We start from the raw sequence: 19333 nt of genomic DNA, 5'->3' as shown, positions 1-19333 counted from the left end.
CTTTGGGTTCAAAGCATCTTCTTAACCCCTTCCTTTCTGGGCTACTGCTAGGAAGGTACCTGAAAAGTCAGACTGGTGAAAGCTTCCCGGAAAAGACAGTGCTATTTTCTTCTCTTTGGATCTAAGTCACATGCTGAAAGAACCTTTAGCATGAGGTAGCTGCCCCATTTATTAGGAGCTCTGTTTTAACCTAATTCAAATATTCCCTTTTCTCTCCTTGTCTGAAAGACTATTCACACTACAAACTTATGAGGTACTTTTATCTACTAAGCCAACTGGAAAATAAAGTCCAAGCCTATGTATGAATCTTGTCATCCTTCCTGGGAATAACTATGAAGTTACAGCACTTCTTAAGACCCATTGGTATCACTGGATAAGAGAGTAACACTAACAAATTTTCATCCTAGTAACAGTGTGGGAATCTTATCAGAGCGCTGAGATTGCAACTTTTGTACCAGAACTATGTTTAGGTAGGAATGTTTCCTTGCATAACCTATTAGTCAAGGAACTACGAAGGTGCAGAGCCCCAAGACTTGCTGTTATTGTTTTCCTTCAAGCAAAATATATCCGAAGTGCAAAGCTGTGCATATGGGAATGTGCCTGCAAATCAAACGCTGTCAGATTTAAATCTGTGCTAAAAGACAAGGAGGAAAACTATCATTTGACAAACTTATGCCGTTGTCCAGGGTCTTTTCCAGAAACCTGTCCTTATTTTATTCATGACGCTACTTCGCATATAAAACAAGTGTGAATAATTTATACTTGCAGGATCATCCATTACTGTAATTAAGCTTTAATATGGGTCAGTCCTCTAGCGTATGAGTCTCACCACCTCTGTTAGGAAATATCTGTGAAGTTGGAACAACATTTCTTTTAAGCCCTGCCGATATCAAGGAGTAAGAGGGTAGTGTTAATGAATTCCCATAACCAACTTTTTCTGCAATTTCTTCCTTTATTGTAGGATTAATAATATACCTCTAGGACAAAGTGATATTGCTAAAATTAATGAAAAGCTATCAGAGTATCATGCATTTATTAGCCATAATGGCCTAATTCTAGACTCACTGCAGATTTTTGTGGAGATTTACAGTGTGCAGAATTACTAAGCTTCGTATTATCTACAACTAGATCTAAGCAGTGAATCTGTAATTATTACAGGACAGAGGAAAAAAAAAACATTATAAATATTTTTAGTACAAAGTATCTGTTCATTGTGATGGGTTTATAATACTGTAGCAGTCATCATCCATAGCCACATATTGACATTCAGTGTCACTAATATTAGACACTGTGAGACCATCATCATTTCAACACACTCTGTGGTTTTCACCAAAGTTTAAAGAGACTCTTTCTCACAAACTGAGACCCTACTTAAATTACCAGTTCCCATGATTTACAAGCATCACCTTTTTGAAGAGTAAAAATAAGCAGACAATTCATCATTATGCGTGCTTTTAAACCATGATGTCTCAAGAAAAAAATATGTCCTCTAAAACTTCTTGAAGTATCTGCAGCGTTTGACAAAAATCACAGGTATTCTAATATATCATAAAAACTGAAGTCAAGGCAAGTCTGAAAAACTTTTGCAGATGGCTACTCTTATGATATATTCTAATCATGTCTGTTTGCACCAAAAAAAAAAAAGCAATTAAAACTAAGAATGCGCAAATAAACTTTAAAAGTCCACTAAAATGCATCTGACTATGTATCAAATACCAAGTACAATCCTGATCACTTCAATAAAAAGCACATCAGACCTAAAACAGGCCAAGAAACATAACAAGAATGATTTGAGTTAACAAAAGGATTTCCAAATAAGAAGCAGTAAATTACAAAGAAAATTTGAAAGGACAGAGGTCCTTAAAATCTTTAGAGATACAGAAGAATGTCTGGATTATATTTATTCATAGTTCCCCTAAATACAAGAACCTACAGCACTCAACAACCAATTTTTAAAACAAAACATAGTGGTTTACACATAACACGTATCCTTTCATTTACTTTGCTAATGAAAACTTCAATTTCATTTGACGCCCCAGATCTTGCACTGAAAAAGACAAAGAACATTCCTCAATGTCACCTCTGATTTTAGTCATCTACAGTTTGCTTCTTCCATCCTCTTTTCAAGTCTGAGAGTCCTGGTCCATTTAGACACTGCTGGCAGAGAAGCCTTTAATCTATACCTGCAATCAATGTCAACATTTGCTCTGTGCTTTTGCTATTTCTACAAAATATTTTTGGTTGCTTGGTTTGTGGCTGGAAGGAGTAGAGGGCTCACCACCAGCATGTACAGCACCAAGATCCCATCACCCATCCCTTCAGTACCCCCGCTGTTTCACCACAGGGACCACTCCAGCAGCTGCATGGCTGCTGGCAGCCTTGCTGCACTGAAAGGGAAGGTCTCAGCCCACTCATTTTCCCACTCTCCCTCTTTTTACTTATTTCACACCACAACCACTCCCAGCAGCAAAGTCCTCTCCCTTTCCTCCTCAGCTTGCCAGATCCTTCAGTGAACTGATAATGCCCATGAAATAGCAGAGAAACATTTGGTTATTTTTGCAAGGAGGAGTCCTGTGCCATTTCAGTGAACAGATTTGCTAGAAGACGGGGTCCAAAGAGTGCCAGAGCCTGCACGAGGTAAGTGGCAGGACAGGGATGACAACATGGGGGTGAGGCAGACACAAGGGCAAGCTGCTGGAAGCCTTCTTAGATCCTACGTCTCACAGAGCTGTACCTTGCAGCATAAGCCAATGCTTCCAGAGGTCTATTACAAAACCAAAAATATAAGAGCTAGCTCAGAACTCATTATTTTGTGCATTCAGTTAATGGAGCCTCTCTCTAAAAGCACATCACATCTGCCAAAATGATATTTCATCCACCACGTTATTCTCTACTCCCTCTGTATCACAGGATAGTTCTGCAACCCTTCATAACCAGCATTTACAGTCAACGTCTGGTTTCACACACAGTAATGGAATTTGTCACTCCAGTACTCAAATCTCCCTCCCTTTTTTCACAATTACAAATATATTGAACAACTCATGCTCTATTTTCTGTCTTCCAATCAACTATGTATCCATAAAAACCCTCCTCTTATCCTGTGGCAAGTTTGTGGGTTTTTGACTGTACTAACCCAGTCACCGTTGCTTAGGTCCGTCTTTCTGCTGAGAATATGGGCAAGTTTGTGAGGCATGATTTTCTCTTCATAACAGTGTCGTAGTCTTCCCCAGAATATCATATTCATGCACACGCCTGCTTCAGAGAACTGTTTGTACCAAATCATTCCATTTTCAGAAGTCAGATTTACCTGCAGCTCTTCAGGTCACCACAGAAACTGATTTACAAATATACAAACGTCACTTCTCTCCTACCTGGGAATTCTTCATGCATTGCTACAATTACTTCAGTAATACAGGAAAGGAACTGGGATATTGCAGTTTATCTCAAAACCAAAAAATTATGAACAGAAATGTAGTCTTCACAGAGCTAGAAAAAGTAAATGATGATGAGATTAATAATTTGCAGGACAGTGCTGAAAGATTAAAAACTAAGAGCTACAGATGGGAGACAACATTTAGTTACATCTAGGATCTCTTAGTGATTGGAAAATGCACGTTTCAATTTTAATATGTTATGCTCAGTATTTCCTCACTTCCATGGGTTTTAGTTTCATCCATAAATACTGTGAAGTTATTTATTAGAAATACTACAAGCATTTTAATTCCATTATTTGACAGAAGGTAATATTTATATTTGGAGACTATTATTTCCAAATATGTCTTCATTAAATACAAGTGGGAATAAAGACCACACAAACCCTTCAGTTTTCTATTTTAAATCCATCAGCAAGACCTAAAAATCGTACTGACAGTAATAATGAGTCAATAGTGTTAATGCAAGAAAACCTAGTTAAAACAGGAGACATTGTTTGAAACTAATTTGTCAGAACTTTGATTAATATCAAATTGTCAATCTCTAAAAATGTAATTAAAATAAAAAACACTGCATAATACTAGATGACATCAAGACCTCATTGTTAAACTTTACTCTTTGAATTTTTTACCACAAAATAATCACACAAAGGGTTTCTATCCCAGTATCAATACTTTCCCAAGCTCAAGTAGTTATTTTAAGCTGTTGCAAGAAAAGAATGCCTTATGTTCAAAATGTGTTTTGCCAAGTCACTTATGAGTAACAACAAATTGTTTCAAGGTCATCCTGTTTTCCTGGGATGCAGGAAGGCAGTCACAGAACAAGAGGAGAGAAGCTGCACACTGTGGTAGAGCTAATCATAGCAGCAGTTGAAATTCAATTTGATGGGTAAGTTTTGAGTAAAAAGGAAGAAGGGCATACAAATCATGGTACTGTAAACACTACAAATCGCATTTTTTTAGTAAGTTTTCGGCATTTTTAGGTTTTGCTGTCAATTTGCTGCACTGGACGTAGATGTTCTTTCATTCACTCCAGGTTTTTTAATCTGTTAATGGCAGAAATAAGCTGCAGAGGTACAAGAAAAAGTTTCTGTTGTTCTCTACTCATTTTTAAGGGTTAAATTCTTATGTTGCAGAGTCAAAGAGAATTCAAATTTAAATTCTGCTGTAAATTTGCTTAAGAAGCAGAGGCACCCAAATTTAGAACAAACAACACTACTTTTGAATATTCTGATTATGTGCTGATGGAAATCTAAAGATAACACAAGTTTATCTGTGCAACTTTCATCAACTTCAAAAGCTCTTTAACATTTTGGAGAGAATGAACAGACACAGGGTTACCAGAATCTTATTCTTTTTACCAGCACCACGTTGTCACTGTCTACCCAGAATTTACTACAGATAACTGTCCCTAAAGGTAAAGTGACAGGACCAACATCAGTAGCAGTGAGATACTGTAATCACAGTTCTCCAGTCCCTAGCTAGCCTTTAACCTTAACATCATAATGCATTTTCTCAAAATAGAGCTTATTTTTGTGTTGGTTTCAAGTTAACATTTGTTACAAACAAAATACAGTCATCCTTTCCAAACCCACATTTTGTGTATCACATGCCTCCCTAACTCAACAGCGCTTTCCAAGAGGAAGTAAACAAAACAACAGTACTATTTAGAATTGACCATCTGTTTAACACAAAAACCAAAAGTTCATTTCCTTTCCACTACACTGGGAAAAGCTCCTAATATGCCTTCATATTATGTGAAGGAGCTGCTCAAAGACTTTCTCCCATCACACTAGGAGCAAGTGGGCACTAAATTTATAATAGTATTAAGTCTCCATAGGTCTCTGAAAGCAGATGCAAATGAAGTGCAATTGATTACAGTGAATTTCAGCAGCAATTTGATTACTCAACGTAGTCAATTAACTCTATTAATGTTTACAAACTCCATTTCAGCACAGGTCTAGGAAATTAATCTCCATCCCATTCTTACCAACAGTATTGCACTCAAAACAGCAACTTCTTGTGTCTTTCTAGGAGGCTCAAAGGTACGTCTAAACAGCAGTAAGCACCAACATCACCTTGATCTTACAGTGAGCTAGGCCATACACTGCCACCACACACAGACACTGTGGCAAGCATGAAACTTTGCTCCAGACAGTACCAAACCATATCCCTCTGTTGTTTTTTTTTTAATCTCTGCACTCAGTGAGCACAAGTATAAATGATGCAGGGTCAAGAGCTGATTGAATATTTGAAAACAGTAAGTCTATCAAAGAAAGCCCATTCCTTGGTTTAGTGAAATAAACCCAGGCTGCAGTTCTAAGCATACACCAAAATACAGTGGTTGTTTTTGAGAAGTGTTGAATTTATAAGCACAGTGATGGAAATTATAAACTGCTGATGCTTTCACATTTACAGGTTGCTAATCCCAAGCTATCAGAAACCTAATACATTTGGACAAATGAATTTATGAATAACTGACATTAGGTTCATACCCAATGTTGTTTCAAACTAGCCCTACTTGCCCAGCTGCTCACCAAAAACAGTGGCTGTCAATAATAGATCCTTGTTGTTCTCTTGGTAAGGAAAGCCTCTGATTTTTCAGAAATGTAGTTACACCAAACACAGATTTTGATCTCCAAAGCTTTTCACTAAGCAACAGCCCGAGCATTACTATGCAGGAAAAAATTAAATATAATTGCACATAGAATTATTTTTTTTAGTTGTGCAAAATACAAGTGACTATTTCAGTGGAAATTCAACTGGGAGTACATACTTATACCTTTAAACAGGAGATTACACAACAATTTCCTAAGTATTTTTTTCCATGGATAAACAAGGGCCTAATAAGATCCTTAATAAGTACTTTCATATCACACTTGAAGTATGAGGATCTCTGAAGTGTCTATGTGCCTCAGCCTGCCAGGAGAAACCATGGTTAAGGATGGTTGGGGTATTTATTTTCTTTTTCTTCAGTTGGTTGGAGGTTTTTTGCTGTTGAGAATATCTGCCTACTAAGAGCTGAACTGAGGTCATCAAGTATTTATCATCAAGCTGGAAACGTGTCAAGTTGACATATGTTTTTTGAGAGCCTTCAAACAAAAGGCTACTTTTACAAGTAACCGAAATACAAACCAAACTGTTTGCTAACCTATCCGTAAAGTATTGTTCTAATCACTAAATGCACAAGAAACCTATATTTTTAAAATAATGAAAATAGGTTATGCAGCTGACTAAAAGCAAGTTAATGGGAGTTACTTCTTTATTTCTGGAAAAGATGTATCGGCTATTCATCTGCCCAAACTTTTCAAGGAGCTTCCTCAAACAGCACCATACATGATCATACTTAGGACTGGAATGGATGCCACTAGTTGAAAACAGATTCTTGTTTCTTGTGGCCAAATATTTTTCAAAACCAACAAAAACAAGACAATCCATTTGCATTCATGTATACAAAGACAGATAAATATAAAAAACACTGATGTATTTCCACTGAAAAATATCTTTCCATAATAAAACCTACAAAGAATTTGCACTGCAATCAATCACAAAAAAAGTTTTCCAAGAAAAAAAAATATCCAAATGAGCATTTACTAGTTTTTAATACTATTACTCCCATTAAGTGCATTAACCAAGTTTTCATCAGCAACTTCATGTGTAGTGATATTGTGTAATATAAATGTCAAAGTTGCATGCCAGCTAAATTAGAATTCATTATACACTTTCTGAATGATCTACGTCAAAGAGCTTAAGAAAAGCTGTTTCAGAAAGGAACAAACAGCTTAGGAAAATCAAATTTTCCATGTAGTTTATGTTTTTCTCCTTTTTTTAAGGGGGAACAACATTGAACTTCACAAATTATTCCAGACAGCAACTGGAATCCATTCTGTTTTAGTAAGTGACAAGAGATTACCAAAATATAGGGACAGAAGAAGCTAAATTAAGTCACTCTACCATGCTGCATGTGAAGGACACCATCAAAGATACTTCTCTTATTCCGTTCCGAACAGCTGCTGTCTCTCAGGGTCTTTGTATTTGTTACAGGATAGAACATTTTCTCCATGGAGACAGTAGCATAGGAGTAAATGTATTCTTTAATTACTTAGAGTTTTATTTTACTAATATAGTTGACTATATAAAGCAATAACTCCATCAAAAGGACAAGCTGGTCCTTAGCTGCCTCACATTCTGTGTCATGCTTATGTGAAATGTACAAACAATTATAGCATAAAACCAACATTAATAAGACAAAACTTATGTATATCACCATGAGAATGATCCTTCTATCTAGAGAACCAGAAGACAAACTGATTTTCAAAAGTACAGATGATAGGTAGTAATCAGCACAACAAACTTGTCTTCAAGAACTTCCTTGTGAAAATGAACACAGTTATTAGTGTTCAGTTTTGCAATATCCTGGATATTTTTGTGTGTTCCCCTCCCCCCCCTAAAAAGAAAAGATACAGTGTCATGTTTAATTTTGAGCATAACTAATCCTACAGACTTCAGTAACAATTTAATTAAGTGTTTAGACATCATCTGTTTAAATGTTTTTAAAAGATATGCTGATGTGTGTATATATATAAAACCTCATTAAATGGAGATTTATTCAGAACCTTGCATTAATGAGACCTATATCAGGTTCTGTTAACACAAAACTAGTTAATGCACTTGCTACAGAGGAAGCATAGAGTGCAGAGCTAACAACCCAAATCTAAAGGGAACCAGGAAGGTCAGCTGTAAAATATAAGATGGGAAACTGAAAAACAATGACTAATGACTGAAATGTTCGAAAAGAATCAAACCTGCAGGTCAAGTGAGAATGATTAATTCAAGGATATAAACCAGTACAGCACAGCATATTTATACTGCACCTTCACAAACAATGCTACAAGGTCCTACAAAAAAATGAAATCTAATTGTTAAGTGCTATCAGTAGAGACGTGCCAGATTCACAGAATCAGAGGATATGAGCTTGGCAAATGCAAAAATAAATACTACTAATTACTAGGTATCTTGTCCATCTATGTACAAAAACAATATTGTAATAATGGCTTTGCCTGTTTCAGTTCCAGTCAGAGTTTTTCAACTATTAGTCATGCACATAAAAACACCCACAGAGTTTCACTGTGAGGAATTACCCCACTAGAAGGTGGCAAGGCAAGGTAACAGCAAAGAATGAAGTCTTGAAGTCACCAGAATTCAAACTTCTTCTGAAGGGAGGAGCACATGAGGAGCTAAAAAGTGCATGATTCAAGTAACCTTAAAAAAAAAACAAAACATATATATACACACACATATATATGTGTGTGTATATGTATACAGTGACAACTTGCACCTGCCTCCTTGAGTCCTGTAAGTAAAAGTTAAACTAATCATGCAGCCGAGCACTTCAATACGAGATAACTAACTAGAGGTTTTAATTAGCTTTGCGTGAAATCTTAGCTGGGCACTATTTTTATGGAAGAAATTCCTGAAAACTCAGCACTGTTACTCTATACAACTTGAGTAATCCAAACATTTCAGACAGCGAGGAGTCTCCATGTCCCAAGACTCCTCACATTATTTTTCTTTATAAAGCCCTGGTTGAAATAACTGTGTCAAATTTTGTCACAAGAAATAACTGTGGGCAAAGTATTTATTTCTGAAAAATTAGCCTAAGAGTCATCATTTGGCCAGTTTTCAAGGAGCCTTCAGAATGCCTGTTGCTTCCAACAGAGGCAATTAGGATCTTGTCTGTGAAGGAGCAGGGTCCTGAAATACATTTCCAGACTGAAGTCTGTGTCAGGCTCAGACACCCTCAAGAGCTTCAGCAAACATGTGGCTTTGCAGAAAAAAGTGGTGTATTTACATATGACTTTACAGTCTGCCACAAAATTTCTTACCTACCCTGTTTGAACATGTAATTCAAAGACACAAATATCTATAACCTCATCCTAACAGTCAATAACCAAAAACCTCTTAACTGACTGCAATCTAAATCTCTACTTAATAAAGCGCAAAAGCACTCAAGACCCAGCAGTGTATAATTATTTTCTCAAGTTCTGTGTAACTAGCAGTTCCTCCCAAAAAGATTTCTGAAAAACAATCCACCAACCCTTCACTTTAAGAACAGCATGGTTTCTTGCAAATATCCAACTGGTAACATTTTTGCATGGTAACATGAAATTTTTTTGCAGTATTGTTCCACTGCATTAAGGTGGTTTTCTTTTATTTTTGCAGCCGCCTTTTCTTTCTTGACCTTTTAAAGAACCAAAGGATGGAAACCCCATGATTTCAATAAAAGATTTCCTGTACGTTTTGAAAAACATAAGAGGAACAGACTTCTCACATCTATCAAGCAAGCTATATAAAAAACCTGAAAACCTCTGTACTGACTCCCACTTTTGGACACATGCAGGAAACACGGAACACTGATATACTGACATGCAGTGTGCGCTGAGCCGCTTTCATAGCTATTTGTACTTACACGGTCTTTGTCATCGGCTACATCACAAAGAATGTCATCGAGATCTAAGATCCCACCATCCCCGTGTTCCAGTCTATGTACTTGTATCCAGTAGTTTGGATCCTGCATAAAAGGACAAGAAAATAGTATCAGGTATCGCATATGAACAGAATATTCCACCATACAGTTAACATCACAGTCCTACAAATGCTCGAAGTTAAAACATCCATTTAGGTCATATTTCTGTAAACAAATGGAAATTGAGACGCAAAGCCAAAGTTCTTTTTTTTAAATTGCCCTAGATTAGATAGATACTCTTTCCACTTTTATCAGTTCTGCATGAGTCACAGTTCCATCACCGACACATAGGGAGGGGAACAGCATTCCCAGTGTTACTGAATATATGCACTACATAAAAGAGGAACACATCATCCTCAAAATAAACTATCTCAGACAGTGGTCAACATGCACAAAACATTACAGAACAGCCATGAATGTGTTGGTTTGGGGTTTTTTTACAGGACAGCTATAAAAGGTACAAACAATATTTAAATGGTATCAAAGGGCTTTGTACCTATGCTTTGGTAGAGTTGGTAGATGGGATATATACATCTTAAAAGAGCACTTTCCACATTTTAATTAAAAATAGATACATACACACACATGCATGCAAACACATACATATGCATACATATATGTGTGGGTTTGTGTATATGCATGTGTCTACCAGTAACTGGGAAGACTGGCTTTATAGTTTTTATTATAACTTTTACTGCAAAACAAAACCATAAGGAGTAAGGTGGTGTGCACAAAGTGTCTTCTACATATTGCTACATAACCTGAGTGGTGTTTAGTACTTAACGTGCTATTCTTAAAAGGTTTGTTTTCCAACAGGGAAAAGTTGCACTGTAAACACACAACCTGAACATGATACATAATCTTTTCTTGCTTCTAAAATACTCCCCCGTTAACAGTGCCAGTGCCCTGGGGTTTTACGCATCTAGCAGTAAGAGAACTTCCTTGCTTTTCATCCAGCAGGCAAGACTGCAGAAAGTGACTAATGTGAAGACTTTAGAACTTGCAACATCTTGTACAGTTCCTAACTTTCTAAAAATAGCAATTAGCATCACAATCTTTTCAGGTATCAGTGTCTAGAAGTCAAAAAAAGAAAAAAAAAACACACCAAAACCAAACCAAAACCCACACTTGAACAAACAAAAAAAACCAAAACTCACCCAAACTAAAATGAAACCAAAAAACACTTTGAAAAAAACCCTTCCACCCTTAAAGAACTTGAAAACTATTTGATTTCTTAAAGGATAGAATAGAACAAGAAACGGGACAGCCAGAATTTCTCTAAATCCATATGTGTTTTTAAATCTTGACAGGACATGCTGCATGAAGAAGCATTAAGGGATATTCATTTTGGGTTTAATATCCCAGAACTCTGTTTATTTGCATGTGATATATATGCATAGGTCAAAGATTTCAGAGAAAATTGATAACCATGAAACTTACTTCATTGTTTGTGTAAGTATATCCACCCTAAGTACTGCAGTAAATAATCATCATCATCAGATGTTCGTATTTCAGAATTGCATTTTACAGTCATTAGGCTAGTCATTTCAGAAGTTAAATTACAGATTTTTTCCTCTAATTTCTCTAAGTATTAAATATCATCACCTTACTTTTTTCTAAGCAAGTATTTATTATACAATTAACTGATTTTCCTAGTATATGGCTTTTCCCCAAACAACACTTACTATTGCAGCACATTACAGAATATAATTCAGCATTCATTTTTCAATGTAAAAATTCAGCATTAATTAAGAATAGGCCTACGTTCTTCACATTGTCATGCATACAGAGGTGCACATATAGCTACATAATACAAAAATTTACTTTGTAAAAAAAGGTATGTAATGTAAATACTAGGATAAACTTTTTTTAAGTTTGTAAGTGTTAGTGGAGTATTCAGACACAGCTGGGAAAAGCCTTTTGCACACAGAAGAAATCCTTCAAAGTTCCTTAATTCTAAACAAATTCTAAAGATATGTCCACTGAAGAGGTTGAGGTGTCTTTCTAAACTCTGTTCTCATGCTAAAAGGAAAGAGAATCCTTCCTCATCTTTCAGCCCATTACAAAAGTCTCCTGTCTCTCATACCTACACCAGAGACTGAAACACAGTTGGGAAGACCTAGGGTTTGAACACACAACAAAACTGACACACTGGGAAGCATCTTGCATTCCTAAAGGACTTGATTCAGGTTTCCTCTGCTAATTTTTCCATCTCAAATCCAAGTCAGAATTGAACCATAAGCCAGGTTTCACTGCAAAATCAGAAATGGAAAACCTAGTTCAGGCTTTAGGAGAGTTCTGTTCCCTCATATGTCACACACTTCACCATTTTTGTTTGCATCACATCCTCTTCTTACTGAAGAATGGAAACCTTAAAAACAGAGAACTGCAATGTTGGCTCACTGACTGGACTACATCCACCAAAATAAACAGCACACAAATTGAAACTACAATTTCAGAATTCCTTATCCTCATATTTTTCTTCCTACCAGAAGTATTTCCCACCTCCAAGGCAAACATAAGAAAACACACACGGTTATAGAATCAATAGTAGAAACACCCACTTCTAAAGCATTGTTGTGCTATTTCAGCATGGACAATCTACATTAAAAATAGCTTTGATATATAAGCTGCATCACTTTTGCTAATTAGTTCCTTTAAAAGTTTCTTGATATTGCATAAGAAGTTTTAGATAGACTTCATTTTTCCTACATCACCTGTTTGTTGTGCCATAGCCTGAACTGCTCCGGTCGCTTTTCCTGTCAGACAAGGTCCTGATACAAAACAATATGTTAGCAAGACTAGACAAGAAATATATAAAACTAGTTTGGCAAGAATTTACTCTGGCAGGATTTGGTAAGTAAATATGAAATAACAATGAAACTTTTCATTAAAGCCCTCTCCAAACTTCACAGAGCAGTCCTTCTCTTGAGGCCTTTTTACCCTGTTAAAGGTTTCACATAAATCAAGGATTTAGTGGGGGAAGGCTTGGGAGGGGTGAGGTCGGGGGAGGGGGGGAAGTACTCACATTGGTTACACTGTACTAAAAAAAAAAAAAGAAAAAGAAAAAAAAAGTGAATTTACCATGTTAAGAAAACCCAGTTATTTATGGTTCCAGATTGTAACAACTAATTCTATGTATTAACCAACCGAACAATATACATAGAAACATCCAATCTGCATAAATGTTCACATTTAAATTCCTATTCTGTGTTCCTTCTGCAATGAATATATGTTGTATAAATACGAGTCAGTTTGTATGCTCTGTTTGCCAAATACAAAAGAAACTGAACCCAAATTACCACTGATTTGAATTCAAGTACTACCACATCGACGTTACAAAGGTATCTGTATTCACAGCTTGGTCAAGCTGTATTTCTCGATCGAAGCCAGTAAACAGACACTCATGATTGCCTATGCAATGGCAGCAATACAGTCTTCAAGCATTTTCTGGAGCAGTCAAAAATACTGTTTTGGCTTAGACCAGTTACTGAGTCATAAAGTGGAAATTGGCAATTACCAAAGTTTACTGGAGTTTACACAACTTCATCTGCAGGGTAAACTGGTCCAATCACCCCTTCAGGACACCCAAAACACCTCTGGGGGTCACCCTCTCTGGGTGGCAGCGCAGCGCTCCCAAGTGAGATCTCAGGAAGGAGGGACTGGTTCCAACACTCCCCCACAGAGAGATGACCTGCTCAGGCCATGTGCAACAGGGTGCTTACAGCAATGAAAAAGAAAATGTCTTCTAGTTATAAAACAAGAAAAATGCAAACTATATTGAGTCTACAAAAGTCAGTTTGTATAAAGATGAAAAAAAATTACTCAGAAGCTTTTCAAGAAACCTGCTTCAGAGCTGTTCTCGTTTAAGAAAGCATCCCAGAAGCAGACGCTTTAGTGTTGTTTCAAAACTGAATTTGTATATTACAATTAGATTTCCACAGTTTGCCAACAAAACAAAGCCACACTTATATTCTCTCACTGTTATGATTGTGTAAAAGGGTAGTGCACTCTCCAGATCTGTAATACATTTAGAGATATAAAAACATGCTTTGATAGAAAACTCATTAGCTACACTGCTCCACCAATGTGTAAATTAGCAATGTGCAATTATTTTTTAAAAGCTGTATAGATGCCTTTGTCACTAGTTCATGCAGAAGAACTAGCAAGTTCACTTCATTGAATGAAAGGACAGAAGTAATGCTAAACCTGATTTATAATATCTCCATTTAAATATTGCATCACTCAGCTCAAGTCTAAGCAAGTCAGATCTCCCGTTTCCTGTGTACACCCATTTTTTAACTATTCTACTTGACTATGATTATAAAGGTACTTACAATTTAAACTCATGAGCACTACGTTTTCTGCTCCAAAGACCTCTATAATGGAAGATAAATGTTTGCTAAGTGAACATCAGCACTGAGAGTGGAAGCAAAAGCACACTACCAAGGCAGTAAAAATGCAGCCATTCAATATTCTGTTTATTCCATACAACATGACATCTCAACAGCACAAAGGAAAAACTGAGAAAACCATTTAGTCTAAATAATATCATTCAGTATTCTGTAGCTAACAATTTTATGTTTCCACATAATGAAAACAAGGACCATATGTGGAAAACAATATCTAGAAAATGGAACGGGTTCTGCAATGGGTTCTTATTAATGGCATAGAAAGATTTCTAGTTCCTTTAGATCTAAATAAGTGTACTGCTTTTTGCAAACGTACCCTTTCCAAAAACGTATAGAAGCCTTTAACATAAAAAGCTACAATAAATAAGATTATTCTTTGAAATATTTTGTCCACATCATACCAGAAGAGCCACCACAAACTTCTTAGAAGTAGCCATGTATGTAACAGAAAGAAGAAAATTGGGCTCCTAAAAAGCCCAACTTACAATTCTTAGTATTTATAAATTATGCCCACTTCTATGATTTAATCTCACCTGCCCACCAGGAGGATGTCCCGAAGCATCAAAAGACTACTTTATGAGTATGGCTGCAATTACATAGTTGGGGGTGGGATGTGAGGGGATAATTTCTTGTTTGGTTTGAAGCCCATCCAGAGAGCACTACTGGGGGAGGACAACAAGCCCATCCCAACTCGAGTTTCCCAACTGCAGCTTTCACTGGGGTGCAGACCAACTGTAGTTGTCACTACAATTTATTACACATCTTGAAATCAAGTAATCCAGTTTAAAACACCTATATTTTCTAATCTGGTCAGGCCAGGAAAGTATTTCTTGCCACAGAGCAGTGTCTGGGGAAACAGACTGACTTTGCCAAGCTGAGCTCACCAAGGCTCTGTGCCTATCAGAGATCATCCTTCTAAAACTGAAATGATTTAAATTTAGATATCATTTATGGCTTTTTGCTTTAAGATCATTTTCAGTACACAGATCCTTAATGATTTTTAAAAAACACTGTCAGCTGGAGAGTCGTGCACAGCTACTTCAGTGTAACTCTCAAAAGAAAATGGACTCGCCACCAGGACGAGTGAAAGTGCAGAAGCAGATCCAAGTGTGTCAATGTAACTTCTCATTTATAAATGAGGAGATAAAAGGAAAAGTAAGTATATGATTTCAGTTTCTGCTTAAAATCATCTTTAATCTAAGACGACACGGCCACGTATGTGGCTATGTTCACTGTTTTGAGTCCTCTGAGAACAGATAAAGCCTTTGTGGCAAAAGAGTACACACAGATCAAAACCAACTAAATCATCAGGCTGGGGTGTGTACTGGACTTGTCTGTTCAGCAGCGTATGGCACTTGGGCGTGTTAACATAGTCTGAAAGGAAAATAATGGTTAATAAAAAAGGAATATATCTGACAATTTGCCAGTGAATTCATTTCCCTGTCTAGCTCTGTGCTGCAGGAGGGAACCGTCAAAACAAGCAGTTAGGTGCCAAAGGAAAGCCATGAATGCTCGCAGTGTCAGCTGGATTCCAGTTACGTTCCACAGCCCGATAAGCTGGCAAGAACAAGTCCCCGGGTTTGAATTGCATCTTCTTCCAGTCACCTGTCTCTTTGAATTTCAGCCACAAAGACCTGCTGCATTACACACGACAGCAGCAATGAGAAAATCAGCTTCAACGACGATTGCACTCTCTAAAGTATTGATGCTGCATCACAGACGGTTGGCAGTAACAATACAGCATAAGTACATTCACCATCTCTGCAAGGGCACAGGCTGGCAAAATACTTAACATTAACGAAAGTAGCTCCATAGCACTCAGAAAGCAACTGATACCTGTAACAACTCTTAGGTTACCAGGTGATGAGTTCACGGGACAATTACCTTTTCCATTTGTGACCACATTCAATCTGCAATCACTCCCCTATACCAATTGTACAGCACATTTACTCCACCTTTCCCTGTGTCCCATGAAGTTAAGAAAAACAGGGCTATAGAAGACTACAGAAAACAGCCAAACTCTGTACAGTACAAAATAAGCTGTAAAACTGCTCTTTGTTCTGGGGGTGTACCAAACTAACATTAATTTCTTGGAATTTTGTATTGCTGAGAAATAGGGATACACACACAGAACGGTTATAAATCGTGCCATTAGCAGCAGGTTTGGTCAGGGATTCAACTTTTTCAAAAATACAAGTGTATATAAAGTGTATATACACACCAGGAGGTATACACTGAACCCAGATACAAAAGTTATGCAAAAAGAGAAAAATATTGAAGTCTGCTCACTGAAGCATCTTGTTCCACTTTTACACTCATCAATGCTTTCCCAGCCTCACTAAAAAGGGCTTTAACTTACCAGAAATCCATGAAAGACAAAATCTGAACATCTGGCCAATATCACTCTAAGACACCAAAATGTCAGAAAGGGTGTTAACAAAGTAAAAAAAAAAAAAAAAAAAAAGTTAGGTTTTACATGCATCCTGCATGTTCATTTTCAACAAAAAATTGATCACATTATCACTTTCAGTACTCACCATATTAGTCTGACAGCCAAAAAACTGAGCCAATTAGTCATTCACTTCAGCAATTAAACGTCTCCTAAAACCCACTACATTGAAATAATACAGTCAGTAAATCACTGGAACACTACCACATATGAAATTGTGACGCGTTACTGCTGGAGCACAAAAAAAAAGTCTCAAGGAACTACCGGATCTTGCTTTAAACAGGAAAAGGCTGGTATTAAAAATGGTAAATTTACTTTGGCTGTTAGCCATCACACCATTTGCGTAAGCCTTCAAATATATATATGTGTGTGTGTGTGTGTGTTTGTGTATATATATATACACACATAAATGAATCTCTTACTCTTCTGAAAAGAAATGGTGATTTCCTAAATCTGTAAGGAAAGTAGTCTGAGATCTACTCTAGAGTTACCCTTCCTGTTTTCCCACCCAACAATTTTCCAGACAAAATATTGTGTCTTAGGATATGCAAATTCTTCCTACTAATGCATTACCTCCATGCATCACGGAAGTCTGGATTTTTTATTTTTTTTTTAACTCACCCACTTTATCTAGAAGCAATCTCTACCAATCCATGAGAAATCTATCACTAATTATCTTATATCACTAAATCAACTTTCCTATGTGCTGCATATTTCAGATATCCATTAAATATCACATCATCTCCATGTGCCCCAGTAACCAAAAAGCACAGACTAATTCAGATTGGAAGGGACCTCATGACATTCCAGAACTGCTCCTGCTGAGCAGAGGGGCATGATCCCTTCCCCCGCCGCCCAGCCATGCCCTGCTGACCCAGCGCAGGGCGCTGCCTGCCACCAGCATGCAGGGCTGGCTCCTGCCACCAGCCCCACAGCAACTCCAGCCACAGCTCCAGCCTGGGTCACTGCACTGGACTCCTCCTTCCTCAGTGCAGGACTGGGCATCATTTAGGTTGGAAAAGACCTTTGAGATCAAATCCAACCATTAACATAGCTACGCTGCCAAGTCCACCACTAAACCATGTCCCTGAGTGCTACATCTACATATCTTTTAAATACCTCCAGGGATGGTGAGTCAACCACATCCCTGGGAAGCCTGTTCCAATGCCTGACAACCCTTTCTGTGAAGAATTTTTCCTAATATGCAATCTAAACCTCCCCTGGCACAACTTTCACATACTACTTGGGAGAAGAGACCGACCTCCACCTGCCTACAGCCTCCTGTCAGGGAGTTGTGGAGATCAATAAGGTCCCCCCTGAGCCTCCTTTTCTCCAGGCTAAACCACCCCAGTTCCCCCAGCTGCTCCTCATCAGACTTGTGCCCCAGACCCTTCACCAGCTCCGCTGCCCGTCTCTGGACACGCTCCAGCCCCTCTGCGTCCCTCCTGCAGTGAGGGGCCCAGAACTGAACACGGGGTTCAAGGTGCGGCCTCAGCAGCGCTGAGTGCAGGGGGACGATCGCTGCCCTTGTTCCGTTGGGCACGCTGTTTCACATACAGGCCAGGATGCTGTTGGCCTTCTTGGCCACCTGGGCACACTGATGGCTCATGTTCAGCCAGATGCTGACCAGCATCCCCAGGTCCTGGGGTTCCGGCTGCATTTCACATGGCTCCCGGAAGCCTAGTCCAAAAATATTGCACTGAAAACATTGTTCATCGTCAAAACTAGTGACTTAGTGACATTTCTTCACAGCACACAGCTCTCTAACCACTAGGAGGTGCCACCACCAAAGGGCAGGTCCAGGCTCCTGAGCAATTTGCCGATGCCTGGACTCTGCTGTTAGCATCAAGTCAGGCACCCACAGAAAAGAAGTTATTTCGTGCTGCCACTAGGATGCATGTGGCAACCAACCTTGAGAATTAATAAATGAAGAATAAAGCTTTACATCTGGCTATGAAAGGTGAACACATTTTCACCATGACTACTGATTCTTTATGCTGTGCACAATTATTTTCTGTTTGTTGCGGGAGGAATTAAATATTTGAGAAAGATATACTGAGTGGAGTGACATTGTATCTCTGAGCTCCCTCATGTCCATGCTGTGAGCACTGAATAACACTGTCCTGCCCAAACTGCAAAATAAAACTTTCACATGGGATTTATTCCTCTGTAGGAAAATAGTAAACATCCATCCAAGCACTGTCACAAACTCCACAAGTAAGGTATGAAAAAAATGCACTTTTCAGATTATCTTGCTGTAACAGATCTTATTCCACAATCTGCATTAAAATACAACCAATAATGCAACAAAACCAGTTCATCAATTACAATTTGTAATTATTATTATTATTATTAACTCCAGGTGACAGATATGAATTAATGAAGCTCATGAATATATAGTGAAAGGTACTGAGTATAATGGTGCACAATCATCTATGCAGGGAGATTAAAATTTAGGCAACAACTCTGAAGAAATGCAGAACGTCTTTGCATTGCAGCTTGACAAATGAACCAT

At 37.8% G+C, this 19333-nt stretch overlaps 1 protein-coding gene across 19 annotated transcripts in view; it reads right to left on the bottom strand.

Moving 5' to 3' along the window:
* Positions 1 to 19333, bottom strand: part of PARD3 (par-3 family cell polarity regulator) — a 458069-nt gene that overhangs the window by 396752 nt on the left and 41984 nt on the right. For all 19 annotated transcript variants that reach the window (XM_055707494.1, XM_055707505.1, XM_055707486.1 and 16 more), the window contains exon 2: positions 9901 to 10002. In XM_055707494.1, the coding sequence (XP_055563469.1) occupies positions 9901 to 10002 (102 nt within the window). The remainder of the gene's footprint in view (positions 1 to 9900; positions 10003 to 19333) is intronic.

The sequence above is a fragment of the Falco cherrug genome, chromosome 4 (genome assembly GCF_023634085.1).
Source record: "Falco cherrug isolate bFalChe1 chromosome 4, bFalChe1.pri, whole genome shotgun sequence".
NCBI classification, from domain to species: domain Eukaryota; kingdom Metazoa; phylum Chordata; class Aves; order Falconiformes; family Falconidae; genus Falco; species Falco cherrug.
This window is presented reverse-complemented; position numbering and strand designations above follow the sequence as displayed.